Source organism: Aotus nancymaae, unplaced genomic scaffold, assembly GCF_030222135.1.
Source record: "Aotus nancymaae isolate 86718 unplaced genomic scaffold, 86718_ANA_hifiasm-v0.15.2.pri h1tg000011l, whole genome shotgun sequence".
NCBI classification, from domain to species: domain Eukaryota; kingdom Metazoa; phylum Chordata; class Mammalia; order Primates; family Aotidae; genus Aotus; species Aotus nancymaae.
In genome coordinates, this window is record NW_026988422.1 from 41,208,134 (window position 1) to 41,229,935 (window position 21,802).

At 49.0% G+C, this 21,802-nt stretch overlaps 1 protein-coding gene and 1 pseudogene across 1 annotated transcript; one reads left to right on the plus strand and one right to left on the minus strand.

Annotated features, from left to right (window-relative positions):
• Positions 1–3,228: 3,228 nt before the first annotated feature.
• Positions 3,229–4,139, minus strand: LOC105724145 (large ribosomal subunit protein uL10-like; annotated as a pseudogene).
• A 10,406-nt stretch (positions 4,140–14,545) lies between these two features.
• INAFM2 (InaF motif containing 2) lies at positions 14,546–17,575 on the plus strand. The gene has a single exon (XM_021668784.2). The coding sequence runs from the start codon at positions 14,910–14,912 to the stop codon at positions 15,375–15,377; it is 468 nt and encodes a 155-aa protein (XP_021524459.2). The 5' UTR covers positions 14,546–14,909; the 3' UTR covers positions 15,378–17,575.
• Positions 17,576–21,802: the final 4,227 nt, after the last annotated feature.

A 21,802-nucleotide genomic window follows, 5' to 3' on the forward strand; every position in this document is an offset into this window, starting at 1 on the left:
CCTGGCCTCCACCGCACTCTCCTCCAGGCACCTGCCTCTGCTCTGCACCCCACTGTGCAGTGGGGCTGGTGCAGAGGGATGGCTGCTCTGGCTGGCGAGGCTTAGCCCCAGCTGCTCAGGTGCATGACCCACACTCTGTCCGGGGCCCAGGGAGTTCGGCACCAGCCCGGCTCAGCCCAGCCCACTTCCTCTTGCCTAATCTGCTCCTCTTATCACTTTTCTTAGAGCAGCTGGGGAGGCAGGGAGCTCTACCCATGACTTCCTTCCCCTCTGGTGCCTGGCTTTCTGCCCTGGGTCCCCCCATGGGGCTGTGCATACCCACTGACAACAGTCAGACCCTCACCCAGGCCCTAGAATTGCCTCGGCTGGAGGTCTGGTCCAGGGCAGGATGGAAGGAGGGTGAGGGAGGACACTCTTCATGGGGAATTAAGACAATGAACTGCCCAGTGGAGGCTGGAGCTAAGGGGATTCCCAGCACAGAAATAATCGGCAGAGGAGCAATCCTAGGGCCAGGGGGATGGAGGAGGGCCTGATCGAGCTCAGAAACAGCTCCGAGGACTCTTCCTCCTCCCCTCCCCCAGCCCTCAGGGTCTCTCATCTCTTCTGTCTTCCTCCCTCCAGCCCAGGGCCCCTCTGGGGGCTCATCTGGTAGCCCACGCTGTTCTGGGTCCCTCTCTGGGATCAGGTTCCCTTGATGTCTGTTTGAATGGATTTTGCAAGGGAAATCCCTGTCCCTTCCCAAAGCCCCTGCACCTGTCACCTGCGGCTGCACTGGTCCTGGCACCCAGGTCCCTCCCTTTCATCTGTCCTGTAGCCATCAGCCCCCTCTCCACTTTGGGCCTAGAGAGACCAGTCTATTCCTCCCCCTCAGCCTGAGGAGAAAAGAGACGGGCTCCTCTCCTCATTTCAGGAGGTCCTCTGGTCCTTTCCATCTCTGGCTCCAAATCCACAGAACAAAGCCTTGCCCATCTTTACTCAGTGATGACACTGCCTGCACTGTTCTTGGGACCCCAGTTGTAACTTCAGTGGAGGCATGTACACTCCTGCTCACATTCTGACCTCCTGCAAAGCTAGCTCTAAAAATGCAGAAAATCCAGGCAGCCAGGAGAACCAAAAATTTTCATCAAAGAGGGCTTTTTCTTTTAAAGATACATTTACATTTTAAAATGTGTATTGACAAAGAAAACTGTCATGTAAACAATAGTAGAGCAGATATGGAGAACATCAGGGAAGTCCACGAATGCCCTGTTTGGGAAATGTGGCCTTGGGCGTCTGGGCTGAGCTGGGTAGAGGGCACCCCCTGCAGTGGACCAGTCTCACCCCCAGGGCGGGCAGTGGAAGGACAAGGATGCCCCCTGCTGGGTAACTCAAAGCATGCATGTCCTGGAAGTTGCTAGTGGGTCTGTCATTTGTGACTCAAGGGACACCGATGGAGAGTTTGGCAGGTGGGAGCCTTGGGCCATAGAATATGGTAAGAACTTATTTTATATTCAACCAAGTGCTGTCTCCCACAAGGGACATGCCTGTGACCTGGAGCCCAGCACATATGTCCCAAGTTCACTGGTTCACTTGGCGGTGCTGTGTGGGGACCCCATGCACTGGTTTCCCAGTTTGCTGATCAGAGTTTAGTGGCAGAAGTTGAACTCAGACCTTCAGGTGCCACAGCTACCAGCCAAATGAGAGAATCAGACTAGGTTGGTTTCTTATCTGATGCCATGACTGATAAAGCTGTGGGTTTCAGGAGCATGGAACCCTGTTGTGCATCTTGGCCAAGGGCTGGCTTTCTTTTGGAAGGAAGATGGCTCTTCTGGTGTCTGCTTTCCAGTCTGGAAAAGGGAGTCATACCACTCTAGGAACCCAGCCACTTACTAGCTGGTTTGTCTTGTGATACTTAACCCTCCTGGGCCTCAACCTTCTCACCTGTAAAATGGGGATATTAATGCCTTATGGGGATGTTGCAAGGATTAAAGAATGTAATGAATAGTACTTAATACGGTGCCTACACATGAGCTCAATAGTACTATTGTTATCATTATGAGTTACCATTGTTATTTTATTATTACTTATTAGCAGACACTGGCAGGAAAAATGGCAGTTTCGTATTCCTTCTTCCTCACTTCTTTCCACACATGTCTTCACTGACCTTCTCTTTGGATTTTTCTTCCAGCAGTTTGTGTGGATCAGGGGCTGGACCCACCTTTGCAGGGCAGACTGAGTTAGGGTTGCTCCTGACTGTGAACTTGAAGCAAACTGTCCCCAAGTGGCCTGAATTCATGGAGTGATGAGCACAGGGGCTCCGATCATGGGCTAGTGCCAGCCTCCCACCGGCTTCATGCCACCACAGGCCCCACAGTTGATGAGGCACAGGTGAGAGTGCTGAGCTGCCCAGCTGTACATCCATCTGTGGCCCCAGCTCCAGCCACCCTCTGCGTATTGAGAGGTAAGCAGAAGTGGAGGCATGGGGCAAGGCTGAGTAGCCAACACTGATCCCTTAGGGAGGAGAGAGGCACTCAAGGTTCCTGTAGACTCCCTGGAGGAAGATGTTGCTTGTCCTCCCATTCCAAGCCCCTCTAGAACCCCAGAAGGAACCATCTGGGACTTAGAAGTGGGAAACAGACCCCGGTGTATAGTGCTCCCCATGAAGTGCCATTTTGGATCAAATTTACCTGTGGCAAATTTGGTGTAGTTGAGTGAACTCCTCAAGAAATCCAGAGTTTAGTCCTCACTAGAGCAAAGGTTTGTTCTGTGATGTTAGCAAGTTACCTCAGCTCTTGAATCTGTCAAACTTTTGATCATTTCTAAGATTCCTTCCAGCTCTAAAAATCTCTCTCCTTCCACTCAGAAGGGTAATCTTGTCTCCTTTCTCTCCTGCCTTTCCTCTCCTGTTTTTCCTAGATGAAAAACCTAGAGATGAGAGCTGTAGGTGGCAAGAGAGGCTTAGCTCTCACCACACTATGAGATTCTCGGGCACAATTACTCCTCTGCCTCTGTGAATCTCTTTGTGAAATGGGCCAGTTTTAGTAAGTACGATAGAGGTAAATTAGATGACGTCCTTCTCTGGGCAGGCACGGAGCATTGCATGTAGGAAATGTCATCAGTACCGATCAATTGCTTGCTTCTGTCCTTACTGCTGTCCTGGTCCAACCTTTTTTTTTTTTTTTTAATAAGTTAAGCTTTTATTTCCTTGTTTTGCAAATAAAGCTGGCTGAGTTGGTTGCTTTTTGGTGATTAGTCAAAGACACCAAATCCCTTATCTTCATCTGGCTTCTCCAACTCTTCCTTGGCTTCAACCTTAGCTGAGGCTGCAGCAGCCACAGGGGCAGCAGGCACAAAGGCAGATGGATCAGCCAAGAGGGCCCTGACCTTTCCAGCAAGTGGGAAGGTGTAGTCATTCTCCACAGACAGAGCCAGGACCCGTTTGTACCCACTGATGATAGAATGGGGTACTGATGCAACAGGTGGATAGCCAGTCTGCAGACAGACATAGGCAACATCACAGACACCCTCCAAGAAGTGAGAATGCAGTTTCCTCTGTGATGGCAAGCACTTCAGGGTTGTAGATGCTGCCATTGTCAGACACCTGCTGGATGAGCAGCCCAGAGGAGAAGGGAGAGATGTTGAGCATGTTCAGCAGCGTGGCTTTGCTGGCTCCCACTTTGTCTCCAGTCTCGATCAACTGCACATCACTCAGGATTTCAATGGAGCCCCTGGAGATTTTAGTAGTGATTCCTAAAGCCTGGAAAAAGGAGATCTTCTCGGGCCCCAGACCAGTGCTCTGGGCTGGCACAATGACTTCACATGGGGCAATGGCACCAGCATGAGCAGCAGCTGGCACCGTACTAGCCAGCAACATGTCCCTGATCTCAGTGAGGTCCTCCTTGGTGAACGCAAAGCCCACATTTCCCCGGATATGAGGCAGCAGTTGGGTTGTTTTCCAGGTGCCCTGAGATGGCCTCGCGCATGATGGTGTTCTGCCCATCAGCACCACAGCCTTCCCTCAGAGAGACATGCAGATCTGCTGCTTCTGCTTGGAGCCCACATTGCAGCTTCCGTGATAAAACATTTCAGATAATCATCCAAAAGCTGGATGATCTTGAAGAGTAGTTGGACATCTAGGTCACCCTGTCTTCCCTGGGCATCATGGCGGTGCGTCAGGGATTGCCACACAGTGTTTAAACACAAAGTCACCTTTATGAGGACACTGAGAGAGAGCTTTTTTTTTTTTTTTTTTAAATACAAGATAAAATCTCACCCTATTTCCCAGGCTGGTCTAGAACTCCTGGGCTCAAGCAATCCTCCCACCTCACCCTCTCCAGTAACTGGGATTACAGGCATGCACCAGCAAACTTGGCATCTGATCCACCTTTTTATCAGGACCTGGGCAATGCTACAGAGGACAAGCCCCTCAGCTTTGTCAATAGCGAGGAGCCAGTGAAGACAGGAATATGTTGGGAGACAGACTCAGGATCCAAAAACATCCTAACCTGCTGGAGCAATGGCCTAAACCTCACAAGGTGCAATGAACAGGGCTTCACTGAGAGATCTGGGCTTGGTGCCAAGGCACCGACTGTACAAGGACAGGGCGGAGAAGTGGCAGCTTAGCAGAAACATGTGTGAATAAAACTGAGGGTTTTCACTGACAGCCAGCTCCATCTGAGTCAAATGACAGAGCTGCCAATAAAAACGGACAGACTCAGGTTGCCGAACTGAAGTCGGCTACTGAGCCCTGTGGTTCTCCAGCTTGATATCACACCAGAACCACCTGCAAAGCTCTGGTAACACTACATATTTTTTGCTGTACCTGGACCCTCAGAATCATGATCTGGGATGAGTTGGGAGAGGGAAAGGAAGGTAAGGAGTTTACATTTCTTTTATTTTTTTAGAGACGGATCTCACTCTGTTGCCCAGGCTGGTCTCAAGCTCCTGGGCTCAAGCAATCCTTGTGCCTTGGCCTCCCAAATGTTGGGATCATAGGCATGAGTCACTGCACCCAGCCAGGAGTTTGGGTTTCTTTTCTTTTCTTTTTTTTTTTTTTGAGACGGAGTTTCACTCTTGTTACCCAGGCTGGAGTGCAATGGCGCGATCTCAGCTCACCGCAACCTCCGCCTCCTGGGTTCAGGCAATTCTCCTGCCTCAGCCTCCTGAGTAGCTGGGATTACAGGCATGCGCCACCATGCCCAGCTAATTTTTTTGTATTAGTAGAGACGGGGTTTCACAATGTTGACCAGGATGGTCTCGATCTCTTGACCTCATGATCCACCCGCCTCGGCCTCCCAAAGTGCTGGGATTACAGGCTTGAGCCACCATGCCCGGCTAGGAGTTTGGGTTTCTAAAGAGTTTCCCCCTTATTCCAAGATGCATCCAGAGCTTTTGAACCAAGGAACACTCAGTCCCATTCTTATTCTCAGCACGACAGACCACACCCAAAATATCTGAGGAATTCAGTTTAGGTTGCTTTGTTGCAGGAACGGTCATAAATTGCAGGATATTTGGTAGCAAGCAGCCAGGATGTGGGATGCAGGCAACACTCTGCAGGGAACCACTTCATAGAGACACAGGTGGCCAGGAGGCCCACCTTCACATGAATGAGACTTGTTCTCTGAGGTCTCAAAGGTTAGAATCTAGGCCAGGTGCAGTGGTTCATGCCTGTAATCCCAGCACTTTGGGAGGCTGAGGTGGGCAGATCACTTGAGGCCAGGATCTCAAGACCCGCCTGGCCAACATGGTGAAACCCTGTTTCTACTAAAAATACAAAAATTAGCCAGGTGCATTGGCACATGCCTGTGGTCCTAGCTACTCAGGAGGCTGAGGCAGGAGAATCGCTTGAACCCAGGAGGTGGAGGTTGCAGTGAGCCAAGATCATGCCACTGAACTCTGGCCTGGGCGACAGAGTGAGACTCTGTCAAAAAAAAATTTTTTTTTAATTTTTTTTTTAAGTTAGAATTTTAGGGGACTGTCTTAGGTAAGTGTTCTCAGGAAACATGCCAAGATAGGGATTTGCTTGAAGAAATTTTATTGGCGGTGCTTTCAGAGATAACATCTCTGAAGCAGTGAAAGAATCAGAAACAAGTCCGAGGAAGAAATTGATGAACAATGCAGTCACAACACAGAACACTCCACAGGAAGCCCTGGGGTTGGGTTGACCCGTTAGAGTTAGCTCTAACTTGGATAAGAGGGCTGTACCTTTGAATTCCACATTGACTTGGCACAACCGCAGGGAAGGATGTGAAGTCCAGCAAGACAGCTCCCTTTGGCAGCTGAAGGAAATGCCAAGGGAGAGACTCATGTGTGAGCCAAGGACAGCCAGCACTTCTGGCAACTTCAGGGATAAGCTCCTTGGTCCTAAAGGCAGTATCTGGGTGGTGCACCACAGCAACCGAGACAATACCCCCACGCATAGCCCAGACCTACGTGCTTTATGTGGTAAGTTCACTACCTGGGAGTAGCTTCTCCAGGATTCTGGTGATCTTTCTCTGGGAAACTTACAAGAATGAAATGGAGGACTATAGCCCCCACTACTGCAACTAGTCTTGGTGACACAACTAATATTCATCATTCCTCTCCTCTGTCACTCACTCTAGATTCCTTTTACCTTCAGCTTGCACCTCTGCTGGTCTAGGTGGCTTGCCTGTTAGGGTGACCAATCACCGATCACCATGGCCTTCAGGCCATGCCACTGATGTGCCCACCTTCCACCAACATTGGGCATACCAACAGACACCCCAGCAAATCCCCTAGGTGCCAAACATATTATTGCCTGACCCCCTTATGTAACAGCAACCCTGTCTCTTCCAAAGGATCGGGGTCAACTGCCCTTTCCAGAAAGTGACTCCTCTTCTTTCCTGCTGGTTTCTTGGCACAAAGAGTCTGACGGACAGAAAACAGCCATATCTAGAGTATTTGGAGTTCTTGTTCTGTCCCTGATGGAAGTGCTCCCACTCTGGGAACCAGATTCTCTGAACCGGGAGAGCGTGGAACTGCAGAACTGGAACCACAAGTTCCTCCAGAAAGGTCACTGGGAGTGATGGTAAGTGAAGTCATTCCTACTTCTACCCCTAGTTTCCTGAACCTCTATTCTACATGTTGGGACATAGCACCATATAGGATAGTTATTGATTAGGATGTATACCTCATCCTGGAGCATGGTGTCCCGTCATCTCTAACGTGGTATTTCAGCTGCACCTCCAATGGCTGTTCTATTGCTCCATCAGCTCTATTCAGCTTCTGGGTGGTGAAGTATGTAATAGGCCTAAAAGATCCCATCATCATGTGCCCATTCTGTCCTTAAAGTGGGACTTTTGGTCTTCTGCAATGGTATGTGAGATCCCGTATCAGTGAACCAAACACTCTTTTAGCCCCCAGAGAGTGGCCTTTGAGCAGAAAAGACAAATCCATATCCAGAAAGTATGCCAATTCAGGTTAAGATGAGTCCCTGACCCTTCTGGAGTGGAACAGGTCCAAAGTAGCCAGCTTGGTACCGAGCGGCTGGTATCAGTTGCTGGCAGGTTGGACTTTTAGCAGCAACAATAGCTAGATCGGCTTTGGCGAGAGGGAGCCTATTCTGTTGAGCCACCCCTGCCACCACACGTGACACATATGTCACCTCCGTCTATGCGACCATGGCCACTTTATTCATGTGCCCATTGTGCCAGCATGGGGTGATCAGTGACAGAGGCTAGCTAACATCAATTCCATATTCTTCTGTCTATTTGATTATGCAGTCTCCCCTGTGGCAGGTGCTCTCTGATGAGTATTAGCATGCAGTATAAAGATCTTCAATAATGAGACCCCATCTCTATAAAAAATTTTTATTTTTTAATTAGCCTGGTGTGGTGGTGTGTGCCTGTAGTCCCAGATAGTCCAGGGGCTGAGGTGGGAGATCACTTGAGCCCTGGAGGTCAAGGCTGCAGTGAGCTGTGATCGCACCACTGCACTCCAGCCTGGGCAACAGAGCAAGACCTTGTCTCAAAAAATAAAAATAAAAAATAAAGATCTTCACACTTGGTGCTCACTCCCATAGATATATCCACATGTCTCTTCCCAAGAGCTTCTTGTTCCCAATCTTCCAGTATTTCTCTTTCTAGCCCTCTAACCAACCAGTCAAGCTATTTGCCTACAGCTCATGAGCCTGTAGACATTTTTACCTCAGGCCACTCTACCAGGGGCCATGCTGATAATTCAGTTGCCAGACAGGTATCGATGTCAAAGCAGACACTGCATCCAGCAGACCTTAAAGCATCTGACTATTCTACTCTCCCCAGTGCACAGTTACCCAAGTAAACCACATAGGTCCCTTTGGGAAAGTAGTGGGGAAATCATTACTGTATTGCTATAGTATTGCAGAAATCTTTCTCCTGGGAACCTGAACTGAAAATTAAATCAGGTCTGGAAACCAAACAAGATATTGTGACTTTTTATTGGAGCAGCTGCCATCACCTCCTGATCGTTCATCTTTGATTTCTTTTTATTGTATAGCTCACAATTCTTAGTGTGTGGTCTCCAGACCCCTTGGGGTCCCTGAGATCACTTCAGGGGTTTCACAAGGTCAAAATTGTTTTCATAATAATACTAACATGTTATTTACCTTTTTAACTGTGTTGACATTTGCACTGATTGTACTAAAGCAATGATGGGTAAAACTTCTGGCATCTTAACCAATGGAGGCAGTGACACCAAACTGAACTAGTAGTTCATTGCAGAAAGAAAGAGAGAGGAAAGAAAATTAAAAAAAAAAGAAGAGGAAAAAATCATTTTACGTCAGAATATTTTTAACAAAACAATAACAATTGTTAAACTGTATGAAGTTATGACCTTTAAATACATGTCTTTTTAATAGTCCATGTGATTCAATGGCAAGTACTCTACTGCACATGGAAAGATAATGGTTCTCTTGGGGAAAGCACTTGTGCGATTGGGTTGTGAGCTCAACTAGCTGATTTTTTTCTTAGAACGCCAGTTCTACTTGAAAGAATGACTGAAAAACCATGGCTATGCAGACTTGGCTATGTGGCAGATGTGTTCTCACATTTGAACCAAGTGAGCCTGTCACTTTGAGAAAAAATAACTGATAGTGTTTGTTACCAATGATAAAATTTGAATTTTCAAGTAGAAACTAGAATTTTAGAAAACATGTATGCACTATTATGAGCTTCCTAGATTCCTAATCCTTAAACTTTTTATAATATTACCAAATATGATTTTTTTCTATTGTATAGTGAAATGTATCAATATCGCAAAGATATGTTTAATTCAGTGAACCAATGTTTTCCAGATGATCAAAGCGGGATATTATATAATCATGTATGGGTAAAAGTGCCATTCAAAGGGCAAGTTAGATCAACGGACTTTAATGTAATTGAGTACAAAAAAGTTCACTGATACAGTTTCATAGTCTACATCTCAACTACCATTTAAGAAAATACTACTTGTTGGGTTTTGATGTAATATCAAAGAAAAACAGCCACAATTATCTGAAAAGGCTGTTAAAATGCTCCTCTCTTTTCCAACTACATGTCTATGTGAGGCTGGATTTTCTTCACATATTTTAACCATAACAACAAATTGCCAGAAGATTAAATGCAGATGCAGATATGAGATGCCAGGCATATTGGCTCATGCCTGTAATCCCAGCATTTTGGGAGCCTAAAGCAGGTGGATTGCTTGAGCTCAGGAGTTTGAGACCAGCCTGGGCAAAACGGCAAAACCCTATCTCTACAAAAAACATAAATATATATTCAAAAATTAGCCAGGCGTGGTTGTGTGTACCTGAAGTTCCAGCTACTTAGGGGGCTGAGGTGGGAGAATTGCTTGAACCTGGGAAATGGAGGTTGCAGTGAACTGAGATCATACCACTTACACTCTAGCCTGGTGACAAAGTGAGACCCTTCCCCTCTTTCCCCTCTGCCTCTCCAAAAAAAAAAAAAAAGAAGTGACTATGAGGATCCAGTTGTCTTCTACTGTATAAAGCCACATTCCAGAGATTTGCAAATTTACAAAGCGAAGCCACTCTTTTCACTATTTTTTGTCATAAAAATATATTATCTGCATGGACGTGGTGGCTCATGCCTGTAATCTCAGCACTTTGGGAGGCTGAGGTGGGCAGATCACAAGGTCAGGGGTTCGAGACCAGCCTGGCCAATATGGTGAAATCCCATCTCTACTAAAAATACAAAAATTAGCTGGACATGATTGTGGGCCCCTGTGATCCCAGCTACTTGGGAGGCTGAGGCAGGAGAATTTCTTGAACCCGGGAGGTGAAGGTTGCAATGAGTCAAGATTGTACCACTGCACTCCAGCCTAGGCAGCAGAGTGAGACTCTGTCTTGGAAAAAATAAAATAAAATAAAATAAAATAAAAATATATATATTATCTATGTTAACATGTAATAGGGCTTATTATTCTTTAGATGAATTAATAAATATTTTGCAGAACTCTTGGTCTTATTTCTAATATGTCAAATTAAAATAGTTATAATCCACATAAGCAAAATCCCTTTAGATACCTCTCTTTCTCTCTCTCTCTCTCATATATATAATGGATATATGAGAGAAATATATATATATATAATATATATTTTATATATGTGTATATATATACTCCAGGCTGGAGTGCAGTAGCATGATCATGGCTTACTGCAGTCTCAAACTTCTGAGGTCAGGTGAGCCTCCTGCTTCAGCCTCTCAAGTAACTGGGACTACGGGCATGTGCCACCCTGCCTAGCTAATTTTCAACATTTTTTTTTTTTTTGTAGAGATGAGGTCTCACTATTTTGCCCAGACTGATCTTGAACTCCTGGGCTCAAGTGATCCTTTTGTCTCAGCATTCCAAGTAGCTGGGATTACAGGTACGAGACACCACATCAGGTTTAGAGACCTCAATTTTTAAGAGTGTAAAGGGATCCTGAAACTAAAACATTTGAGAATCACTGGTATAGATTGAGCAGTACTGTTACTGCTGCCTATCTTGTTTGCCCCAGGGATGCTATGCTATCAACCATCTTCAACCATGGTTCTCTACTGGCCAGGACTGCCCCCACTGCCACTCCAACTTGCTGCTTATTACAACAGTTGTACCATCTAGCTTCTATGATTTCATGGTCCTGTCATCCCCACTGCTATGTGGAGCCAGTTCCAGAATGGCCTGTTACTGTCAGGCCTGGCTTACAGAGGACAGTCCAAACTCAGCTTCTCAGGGATGCTGATACTCCTCTCACCAGTGCGTTCCTTGTTGATTTCATAACCAGAGTATCCTCTGGGCCTTCCTGCAGAACCTAAGTGGTTTCTGGCCTGACATAGAATACCCACTACAACATGCCTGCTTCTCTGAGCTTTCAAACCCTTCTTCCACATTCTGATATGGTAGTTCTGTCATTTCCATTACACTTTGTTAGCCATTGCCTTTCTCCTGTCTCACAGGATCCTTGTTGGGATATGACATCCTGATTTACAGAATACTCCTGTAACAACAAAGTCTCCCTTGGTCAACTTAATGTTTGGCACCACACCCCACCTTGATCTAGCCTATACATTTGCTCCTGGCTACTGCCAGTATATATTGGCTACTTCCGCAACAACTTCGTGGTCTAGCCTTCTTCCCTAGTGGGACCCTGCACATCTCTGACTGGGCTTTATTGTGATCTGGCTCTATGTATTGGACTTGTAGGTCAGGAGAGAGAGGCAGCTTCCTTTGGTGCCAGAAGGCAAGTACCAGGGACAGTCGCAGCTGAGTCATCACAGCCAACACTCCTGACAGGTGGAGACATGAGCACCTCCCTCTTGAGGGTGAGCTGGGTAGTAACCTCCAATATCTACTATAGAGACAAAGTCTAGCTTTGCCTATGATGCAGAGCAGAGATGGGATTGAGAGCCTAATGCTTTGGAGTCAGGGGTCTGAATTCCATCAGGGCTTTTGAATTCCAGGGCATTAGGGCTATGTGACCTTGGGCAGGTTCCTGGCCCTTTCTGGGGCAGGGACTTCATCTATGAAATAAAGATAAATAGAACTACCTGACAGGTCGTTGGGAGACTAAATAAGATAAGGAATGTAAGGTCTTGGTATAGTGTCTAGCCCATTCTAAGGGCACGGTTATTGTCATCATTGGTCAGAACTTTCGAAAGCTGCAAAGGGCTGCCTCAGGGAGCAGACAATAAGGTACACCACCACCCCAGATGGCCTTTGGGCTGACGCTGCTGAGGGCTCCCCAGGGATTTTGTGGAGGAGGCTCTAGGGTCCACAGGAGTATTCACAAAAGATGACCTTTTGGGCCCATTCTGTCCCTAAGCTGCCTTGATTCTCTGCTTTCTCTGATCCCTGCCTGTTCTTAGTGGTTGGGAGGCATGTTCACTTTCAGGCCACTAGGGGGCCATTTAGTTTTCTGCAACAGGAGAACACTAATGGTTTCTTAATGGCTCAGGCACGAGGGAGAGCAGGCTCAATTATATCTGAAAGCATTTTCAGTTCCTGGGGTAAAAGACACTATGTAAATCCAGATAATAAATTGGGTTTATTGATGACAGGTTAAAGAATCTGGCACTGTTTCTTTAAGAGAAGATAGAGTGAGAGGAATTGAATAAAGACTTCAAGTTTATTATTCTTTGGTACAGAAGAGTGGCATGCTGTTTGTTTCCCCACTCCACTGGGAACCAAGAAAGAAGAAAGGCATTTAATTTGCAACAGAAATATGGAGAAGCAATATGGAGTGCATTCTGGAAAGGGGACTGAAGGAAGCTATGTATTGGCCTTGCCTGGAATCTTTAAGAATAATTCACCATGGGATAGTTGTGTGATATGTCCTGCCAGGAAGGCCCTAGAGCAGGGGAGAGAAGAGAGGACAGCTTCCAGAGACAATTCAAGAATTTTAAGTCAACAGGCTGCCCTGGCCAACTTAGGAGCAGGGTGGAGAAGGAGTGGGTTATTTCTTTCCCATAAGCCCACAAAAGACCATAAACACTCCAAACTTCCAATATCCTTGAAATGTCTCAAAAAGTAAAAAAGCAGGCTTCTCCTTGAAATAGCGTCTGGCTAGCCATTACTAGTGGCAGCCCCACACCTGGGCCTGGATCAGGAATGAGACTGAGGCTGGATTAGAGGCCTGTGGTTCCAGCAGTCCACTAGCACACTCAGCTCTGGTAGCCACTTGACTTCTGTGCTGCTGAGGTGGCAAGGCAGCAGTGTTAGGAGGGGAAGTGAGAAGCGCAGAGGGGATCCTGCCACACGGGTAGAAGCCAGGCCAGGCTCACACTTGCAGTGGCCTGAGGGTTCATCCACAAAACCCCATCAGAACCACAGTCCTCTTCCCCAACAGACGCCCAGGCAAGTGTCCCTCACTCATTCAGACACCCAGGCAGTCCACATGTCCAGTTCTGGGAACACAGGAAGTAGGATCCAAGGAGGAGGGAACCAGAAGTCTGGAAAGCCTTATAGAGAGAGAATGGGGAGGAGAGAAGGCAGGGAGAGGGAGAGCAGAAGGAGGGGGAGGGCACAAGTAAAGCCGCAAGGGAGAGTCCGAGCCTTAAGGGTTGTTAGCACCAAGGAGGTCCCAAGAGCAGGCACAAGAGCCCCCTGCGTGGCCCCTGGCCTGGAGCCAAAGAGGACAAACCACAGATGGGAAAGTGGGGAAAGGACAACCGCTCAAGCCTTGCCGTCTGGAGGGGATCTGAGATTGAAAACGCTCTAGGAACCCTGAGAGTTCAACTCCTCAGGTTCAGTGCAGCCCCTTGGGTCCAAATCCACGCCAAACCCAGGAGTTGGAAGATCCAAAAAGCGGGACCTGCGACCTGCTGCGAACTTCGGGACTAAGGTGGCGGGCGAGTCTGGAGAACAGCTCAGACCGTGGCTCTATCTGGGAGGCTCAGGATTGGAGAGTGAGGCGGGCCGGGGTACGGAATTAGAAGACTCCAGCAGAGCTCCGAAGCCCAGCCTGGACCCGGTAGAAAGAAGGAACACAATCAGTTGCGGCTCCAGTGCGCGCTCCAGGTGCCTGTCCCGGGCGTGAGCCAGGCTCTTTGGCTGTGAACGGGCCTAGGAGACCCTCCCAGAGGGTACGCGGAGCGTAGTGCGAGCTGAGAGCTGGAGTGTGGTATCTCCCTCTCCAGCTTTCCGTCCCCTCCCAGGGGGTAAACCGAGGCTTGGGGTCCTAAGCCCGGGCTGCTATTCCACCTGTCACTTTGGAGCCTCGGGGCGGAGCGGGGAGGCGCCAGAGTTGACAGCTCCGGCTCCAACCGCCCCCTTCCAGCTCCGCACTCCGCCCCGCACTACGCCGTTCCCCCTTTTAAAGAAGCGCCCGGGGCTCCAGTCTACGCCGCGCCAGACTGCAAGACCGCGGCGACGTCGCCCGTTTAAGAGCCAGCCTCCCTTAACTCTCCTTTAACGGGCCGTCCCGGCGGGGCTTGCGGCGCCCGGCAGCAGCCGCCTCCCCTCGCGGCACTTCCGGACCCCGGCGTCGCCCTTTTAAGAGGCAGCCCCCAGCAGCGCTCTCCCCGCCCCTTGTTGCCGGCGCGCGAGGCGGGGGAGCCGGTCTGGAGCGGAGCGCGCGGTCCGCGCGGCCACTGGAGACCGGGCGGCCGGCGGCCGGGCAGGCGGCGGCGACGGCGGCTGAGCGCGCGGCGGCGTGGCGGCGGATGGGGACGCGGAGCCGGGCGGCTGTGGCGGCTGTGGCTGTGGCGGCGGCGGGGAAGCAGCTGACGGGCCGGCGACGGCGACGGCGCTGGCGGCGGTGACTGGTCCAGGCCCCGGCGGCGGCTGCAGCGACGCGGTGGCGGGCTGCGGGCGGGCGGCGTGAGGAGCGGCGGCGGAAAGCGGGGCCGCCGGGAACCGAGGGCGCCGGGCCGCCCCCTGCCCAGTCCTTGCAGGCCGCCAGGCCCCCTCCAGCCGGGGCCGTGGAGCACCGGGGCAAAGGCCGGGGCCCCCCCATGAAGGAGCGCGACGCGGCCCCGGCCGAGCGGGGCAAGCCGGCCACCTACACCGGGGACAAGAAGGCGAAGATGGCGGCCAAGACCAACAAGAAGTGGGTCCGGCTCGCCACCGTGTTCGCCTACGTGCTCTCCGTGTCGCTGGCCGCCATCGTGCTCGCCGTCTACTACAGCCTCATCTGGCAGCCGGTGGGTGCCGGGACTTCGGGGGGAGCCGCTGGCCCGCCCCCCGGCGGCTCCAACGCCACCGGCCCGTCCGGGACTTCGGGAGCGGCGGCGGCGGCGGCGGGGCCCAACACCACCGGGTCGTCCCGCCGCGAGGCGCCGCGCGACGCGCCCCCGCTGCAGGCGGCGCGGCCGGCGCCTCCGGAGCCCCCTGCGGACAGCCCCCCGGTCGGGCCGCTCCAGCGGCCTCGGGGGCCAGACGAGGACGAGGAGGAAGCGGCGGCGGTGCCCGGGAGTCGTTGAAGCCCTCTGCGCTAGGGGCGGCCGGGAACCATCCTCCCCAAGCCCAGAGGAAGGACTTCGCATCAGGATGGGGTGGAGAGCCCGCGGGAGTGACCCCCACGGAAGTGAAAGCCCCCCCCACACTCCCACCATCGCCTGCTGGTCCCGGAGCGGGCGGCCCGCAGCCACACCTTCAGCCAAGGGACCAGGGTTCGCCGGGGGGCTGGGGGGCTGGGGGGCTGCTGCCCAGGACCGTGCTGCACCAGGGCCCTGAGCCCTAGGGGGATGGGGGATGGGGGAGGGGTGGGGAGATCCCAGCACCAAAACCTTCTGCGCCGCTAGCTCTGGTGTATCCTACATGCAGGGGTGACTCGGGCTTTCCCCCAAGACTCAGGGGAAGGAGGGAGCTGTAGGGGCTCTTTTTAAGTAAGCTGAAACTCTCGAAAGGAGGAGGGCACCAAAAGTAGTGGAGCTCAGGTACGTCAACCTAGTTGCAGTGGCCAGAGATGCATTAAATTTCTAGATCCCTGTATATAGTTGTTGACATATGCACTAGAAGCTATAATCACATAGAATTCTGTGTATATCCTCCCACACCCTGGGTAGCTACAGACTGAAGGGGCCAAGCAAGGGCTATTTGCTGGCCCCTAAATTACACCTGGCCGGAAGGGCACAAACACGGCTTCTTAAAATCACTCCCTCTTTCCCCTGTTCCCCTTCTGTTTCTGAAAGATAAGTTTATGACGTTCTTACACAAAAGAGTATAATCATTAGACTGTTGACATGGCTGTGGAAAGCCTTAGGAGAAGTAGAAGCAATTTAGGGAGGGTGGGGAATATACTGATCCCCTCCTCTTTCCATCCTAGTGCCCCCACCAAAGAAGCTTCTTGCTGCAGCCCTCAGTATCTGGATATGGGCCAGGGAGGAAGGAAGGGAAAGAGCAATGCTGCTATGCTTCAATACTGGCCTTCCCCTCACAGAATTCTTTTAGGAAGAGCAAGCTTTTGTAAGTAGAGTGACTGGCAAGTGTTTTTATCTTTTTTTTCTGCTCCTCAAAATGTTGTCTTGTTCCGGCAATCACTTTTGCCTTCCCTCTTTCCTGAGCCTGTGGTGACAAAGCCCTGCGATTTGGGATGAAATCTGTTGCGACACCAGAGCTTTGATCACACATCCTCTGGTTTTGAGTTATACTACAGAATCAGAAATGCTGGAAGGTGGGCTTCAAACCCAGGATTGTGCTTTGAGAGCCAGTTAATAGACCAACCATGGGAAGGTTGAATTGGTTATCTTTACCTTTTCTGATAAGTCCTACTTAAATGCAGCCTATAATCGTATAAAGGAGACTAGAAACAGAGAGAGAAATTACATACGTGTAGCTCTGGGGCAGCAAGAAGTATACTTCCTCAATTTGGATTCCATTTCCTTCTGCCACTTGCTTTTAGGCAATTGAGTGTGGGTAGTGATGAGATATCAGACCCCTTAGTGTTTCCTTTTTGGGAAATGCACTATTTAAAAAAAAAACAAAACTTACCCACCTGAGTCCTGAAACAGTTTGTCTCTCCAGTTTTCTGGCCTATACTGTAGTTAGCTCTGATCCAAGTTTACAGGACAACAGCCTTGCTTTAAGCCATGTCCTGTTGTGGGCACCATAATAGCAACTGAGCTGTCACAGCCTACCAGCAGGCTGGTAACACCCCCAGGGTCTCTTGGCTAGAGCAGATTTCTTAGCAGCTGACTAGGACTTAAGTCATTGGGAAGCCTATGAGGCCTTTACATTTTTGGTGTGAGATGGGGAAGAAACAAAATGCCACTTTATAACTTCAATAATAGCCTGTAATTTATATTTACTGTGTGAATTTTTAGTCCTATATTTTAATAATTTGTAAATTGATCTCTTATTCCAAGAATCCTTTGAACTTGTAGAACATCTGGGAGTCCACTTCCCTGTCCCCTTTCTGATTCCTGCTTTCTGGACTGTTTAAATTCACTTTGGGATGGATCAGAGTCTAGAGAGGCCACTCATAGGTCCAGCTGCTGGCCTTCTGACTCTCCAAAGACTTTACTGGAATTGGGACATTTGCTCCAGCCCTAGCTGTGAACATGACCAGAGACATTATTTATAATTCAGCCATTTAAGATATACCTGTACTCAAAAAGTCCTGTATATTTTTTAAAAGTTTTATTTTTCAGGTGAACAAAAATACATTCTAAGAACTCTGCCTAAGGCTGTGTAAGTTGATCATTTCTCTTACTGTGCTTTATGGAGAAGGAGTAGAGGTTGGAAGAGTAAGTGGTCTGAGGTGTGATGGATGGATGGTGATGAATAGGCTGAGGAGGAAAAAGCAATTGCCCTGCTGTTCTCAGTGCCTGATGGCTTGAATGAATTGATTAGTGAAGGGTGGCAGAATCCATCTTAATCGGGAAGCAGTCTGGGGTGGGAAGAATAGTGATCTCTAGCTCAGCCACCTTTTACCAACCTCAAACAGGCTGAGAAAAAGTTCTGCTTTACAGAAGCAGATGCCCAACTGTCAAAGCGAAGGGACCAGTAAGCATGAATATTAAGATTTAAACATTTAGCTGGCTAAGCACTGAGGTGAGGATAAGTTAAGCTGCCTGATAGCAACATTGTCCTCACCTTTAAACCATTGGCCTCTAGATAACTCAAGTGCTAACACCAGAAAGGCAAGCGTGAGCTTTGTCTACCATGGATGAGGCAAGAGCGCCAAATGGCTGAGAGGTGTAGGTTGCTTCAAAGGTGAGGTGGTTTTTTTTTTCTCTCTCCTTCAAGCAAACAAAAAAGACGTGGGTGAAAAGCACAAATATAAGGGATTAGTTATGCTGCAAAATACATGGTAAGCAATTGAGCTCAGCTCATTTTTAGACAATGCTGCCCGTATAAATCCGGAGTGAGAAGCCAGTGTCAGTGGGGCCCCCTGAGGCCTGTACTTCAGCAGAGCTGTTGGGGGGTAGCTACTGTTCTTTTACATTACCTTGTAGTCTGCAGGGAAGCATGGAAAAAGCCCGCCCTTCTTTTATTTCCCTCTTCAGCCTACACAATGGCTTTCTGAGAGAGGGCTTGGTAAGGCAGAGCAGAAGGAGAGTGAAAGAGTTTCCGAGGCTCTTTTGGTCGGCCCCTCCCTTTTGCAGACAGTGACATGTGGCTTCTGCAGCTGCCCACGACAGTTTCACATGTTGAGCACATACAGCAATATATACGGTGGGAGCCTGCTGGCGGATGAGACAGGGCTTGCTTGGCTGGGGAGCAGTGGTCTGAAGAGCTTTATTTCCAAGGGTTAGATAGAAATCAGCTGCAAAATTGTCCATGAGGTTTTAAGCCAGGGAGGAGAGACGTGTGCAAAGGGGGGTCACTTTCCTTCAACGGCTTTGCTCCAGGACTACCAGGACCATTACTAGGTGTTTGCTTATATTAGAAGTTACAGTGCGCTTTTATTTATTCCCTGACAGTCTGAACTTGAAGAAAGAGATAAGCCTGTTTCTAAAGTAAAGTTTTGGTGGGTAGAGGGTCAGGGAGGGAACCCATTAGGCTGAGTCTGTGCGGGTATCTTTACTTTCCCCATTAAGGTACAACGAAGTGTTCCTCCGAGGTTTTAAGCATAAGAAATACTTCTCTTCCTAACAGCTCTAGATTTTCACATGGTATGAGACCATGTTTTGGAAGCTTTTCTGTCTACCTTGTTTTTCAGTTTTCGCTGGGGAATTGTGAGATAGCGTGTTCTTTAGTGGAGTATTTATATCCTGTCTTGAAATGCTGAATGCAGAGCATCTACTTGTTTCTACATGTTTGTTTAAGGAGAGCTGAAAAGTCAGGTCACAAGCTTTAGGGCTACCACAGCTATTTAAAGGGGGTAATAACTGTCCTCCTTTTCCTGTCTACAGAGAATGGAGGTATTTCTGGAATTGCAATTCAGTAACAAAAGGGCCACAGCTGTACTTTTTGTTTTCCATCTCCCTCGGTGGAAGGAGAAACTGCAGTGGCTTTGCCTGTTTTGACCAGCACTCACTCAGCACCTGGCAGTGGGTACTCAGGATTTGTTGATCACTGAGTTGATCAACACGTTGGATGGAATCAGCCTTAGTGTCATTGTGATGTCTCTGTCATAATCTACTTGTATACCCGTATCCACAGCCCATAATCTGGTTGAAGGAGGTGGGTTGCTAAAGAAACCCCTGCAAATCGTAGCTACACCGGCATCTCTGGCCTCAGGTTTTTTTTATTTCCCAGTTGAAAGGACTCGGGCTTGGTCTTCCCGTTCTTTCCAGGTGCCAGAAGTCCACAGCGGTATTCCATATGGTGCTTATGGACCTGCAGAATATGTGACCCATTCACTGTCTCCTAGATCCCAGCCCTGCAGCCTGTTAAGCTATAAACATACCTCCTCTGTCGACAGTTTTTTGGTTACATCTGTTTTACTTGTTGACACATCTTGTGGTTTTCTGCTGCCAGAAAGCCTGTATTATGCTTTTTGTCCCCTTCAGTAGCTAATTGAAAAAGCAAACAAACCTCTCTTTACCACTCACCTAGACTCTACCAGGCTTTCCACCCCAAGTGCAGAAACACCCTATATGGGAGCCACCTGGTCAGTGCTCCTCACTGGATCCTGTGCCCCATTCAATTCTATAAACATTTGTTAAGCTAACACTAAAGGACCAGAAAATTACGTTCAAGGAATTTAGTCATGCCTGCAAGAGTCTTCCCTTGTCAAACTACCCTGTTTTTTTAACTTCAGTATTCTGTTTTTGCCATAGCTTATCAGTTAAATAGCAATACAATTTTAGCTAATATCCTTAGGGATATTTTCCACGAACGATTACCTTTAATTCAAGAACTTTAATTTAGTTTAGATCTTTATTTGGTGTCTGCAGTGTGCTAAGTGAGCCTTAAAAGTCCGAAAACCAACTTGTCCAAAAAAATGCAATCGTGTTGATTACCAAGGATTTCCTTTGAAATACATATACCTTTCTCTGCTACCTCAGTGTTCAGAGTCATTAGTTGAGGTCTCCCCACCCCTGTGTCCTGGAGGCCCATCTACTCCCTCAGCTCCCTGCTGGTAGCGTGGGTGGTGTAGAGTCACAGCAACCAGGCTCAGAGGTATAGACAGCTCACGGCATCACAAGGCCCTGGGCAGGGAGACCGTGTGTTCTTGGGAGAGACGCCTGAACTGGAAGATAGGAAGCCTGGGGACTCAACAATTGCGTTAGTTAAGGCCCTTTACCTCTCTCTTTTCTGCTAACCAAATGGAATTCCCAAGAGCAAATGGAGGTTATAGATATGAAAGGGCTTTGAGATCTTGGGAATAAAAGTACAGCGTGTACAAATGAAGTTATATATTTTCAAGGGAATATCTGTCTCTTGGGCAATATGATGCACAGAAAGAAATGTGAAGGGGTAGGTGGTAAACTTTACACCAGTGTGCCCAGACCAACGGCACCAGCGTCACCCGGGAATGTGTTAGAACGATGACAGCTTAGGCCACATCCCAAACCAAGTAAAGAAGAAATGCAGGAAGCGAAGCCCAGTATTCTGTTGTAACCAGCCTTCCAGGTGATGCAGATGCACGCTGAGGTCAGAACCACCAGCCCAGCCTTTTCCTCTGATGCTGTAACTTATGGGTAGGGTATTTCTGTTTTGACAGATGGTTATCGAGGTGCCTTTTGACCCTTTCTCTTGGTTGAAGCCAGCTGCCCTGCTGGGGGAAGAGGAAACAGTGTCCCTAGTGTTTGTAAGAAAAGGGAAAAAGGCTGCATTGTCCATTATTTTTGACAGTTGCCGCAGAACTTGCCCTGGAGAGCTTGTTAAGGAGGCAGCCTTGAGCCGTCCCCTCCCTCTCCTGTGAAGGTACTGCTGTGTTTGCCTCACCTCCTGCCCTGAGGCCTGCTGCTTCTTGAGCCAGTCCTTAAAAGGAGCAGTGGGTGCCACATTTGTTCTTTCTGGTGCCAGGTCTGGGCTATTTCACTTCCCCGGCGTCAAGTGGGTGCTTAATGAGCAGCTGTGACGTAAGGCTCAGCAGACTTGAGAGAAAGCAGCTGCAGTCCATGCTTTCTGCTTGCCGCTATCCTTCCCTCTCCCAGCCTCGAGTTCTCCTTCGGTGGGGTTGTGGTTAACCCGTCAGCCCTTCCTCATGAGCCCTGATAACCCTTGCTCAGAAAGAGATGTGTGTGGGGTATGTGGACATGGATAAGTGACTCGAGCAGAAGTGACATGGTATCTTTAGTTCTCCTATTCCCTCGGCCCCCTCCCTTGATTTAGTCCCTAAGATAAGAAAATACGGCCGTATTTGGATTTTTGACAGTTCCTTGTTCTTTTTGGGGGTGAGTGCCATCTTTTCCTGTGGTTCTTGTCCCTGACAGGGTTGGGGCTGGAGTTGACTGGTGGTCCAATCTTCCAAACTTGTGCCTTGTTAGATAGCTAGGCTCTCCTGCTTCCA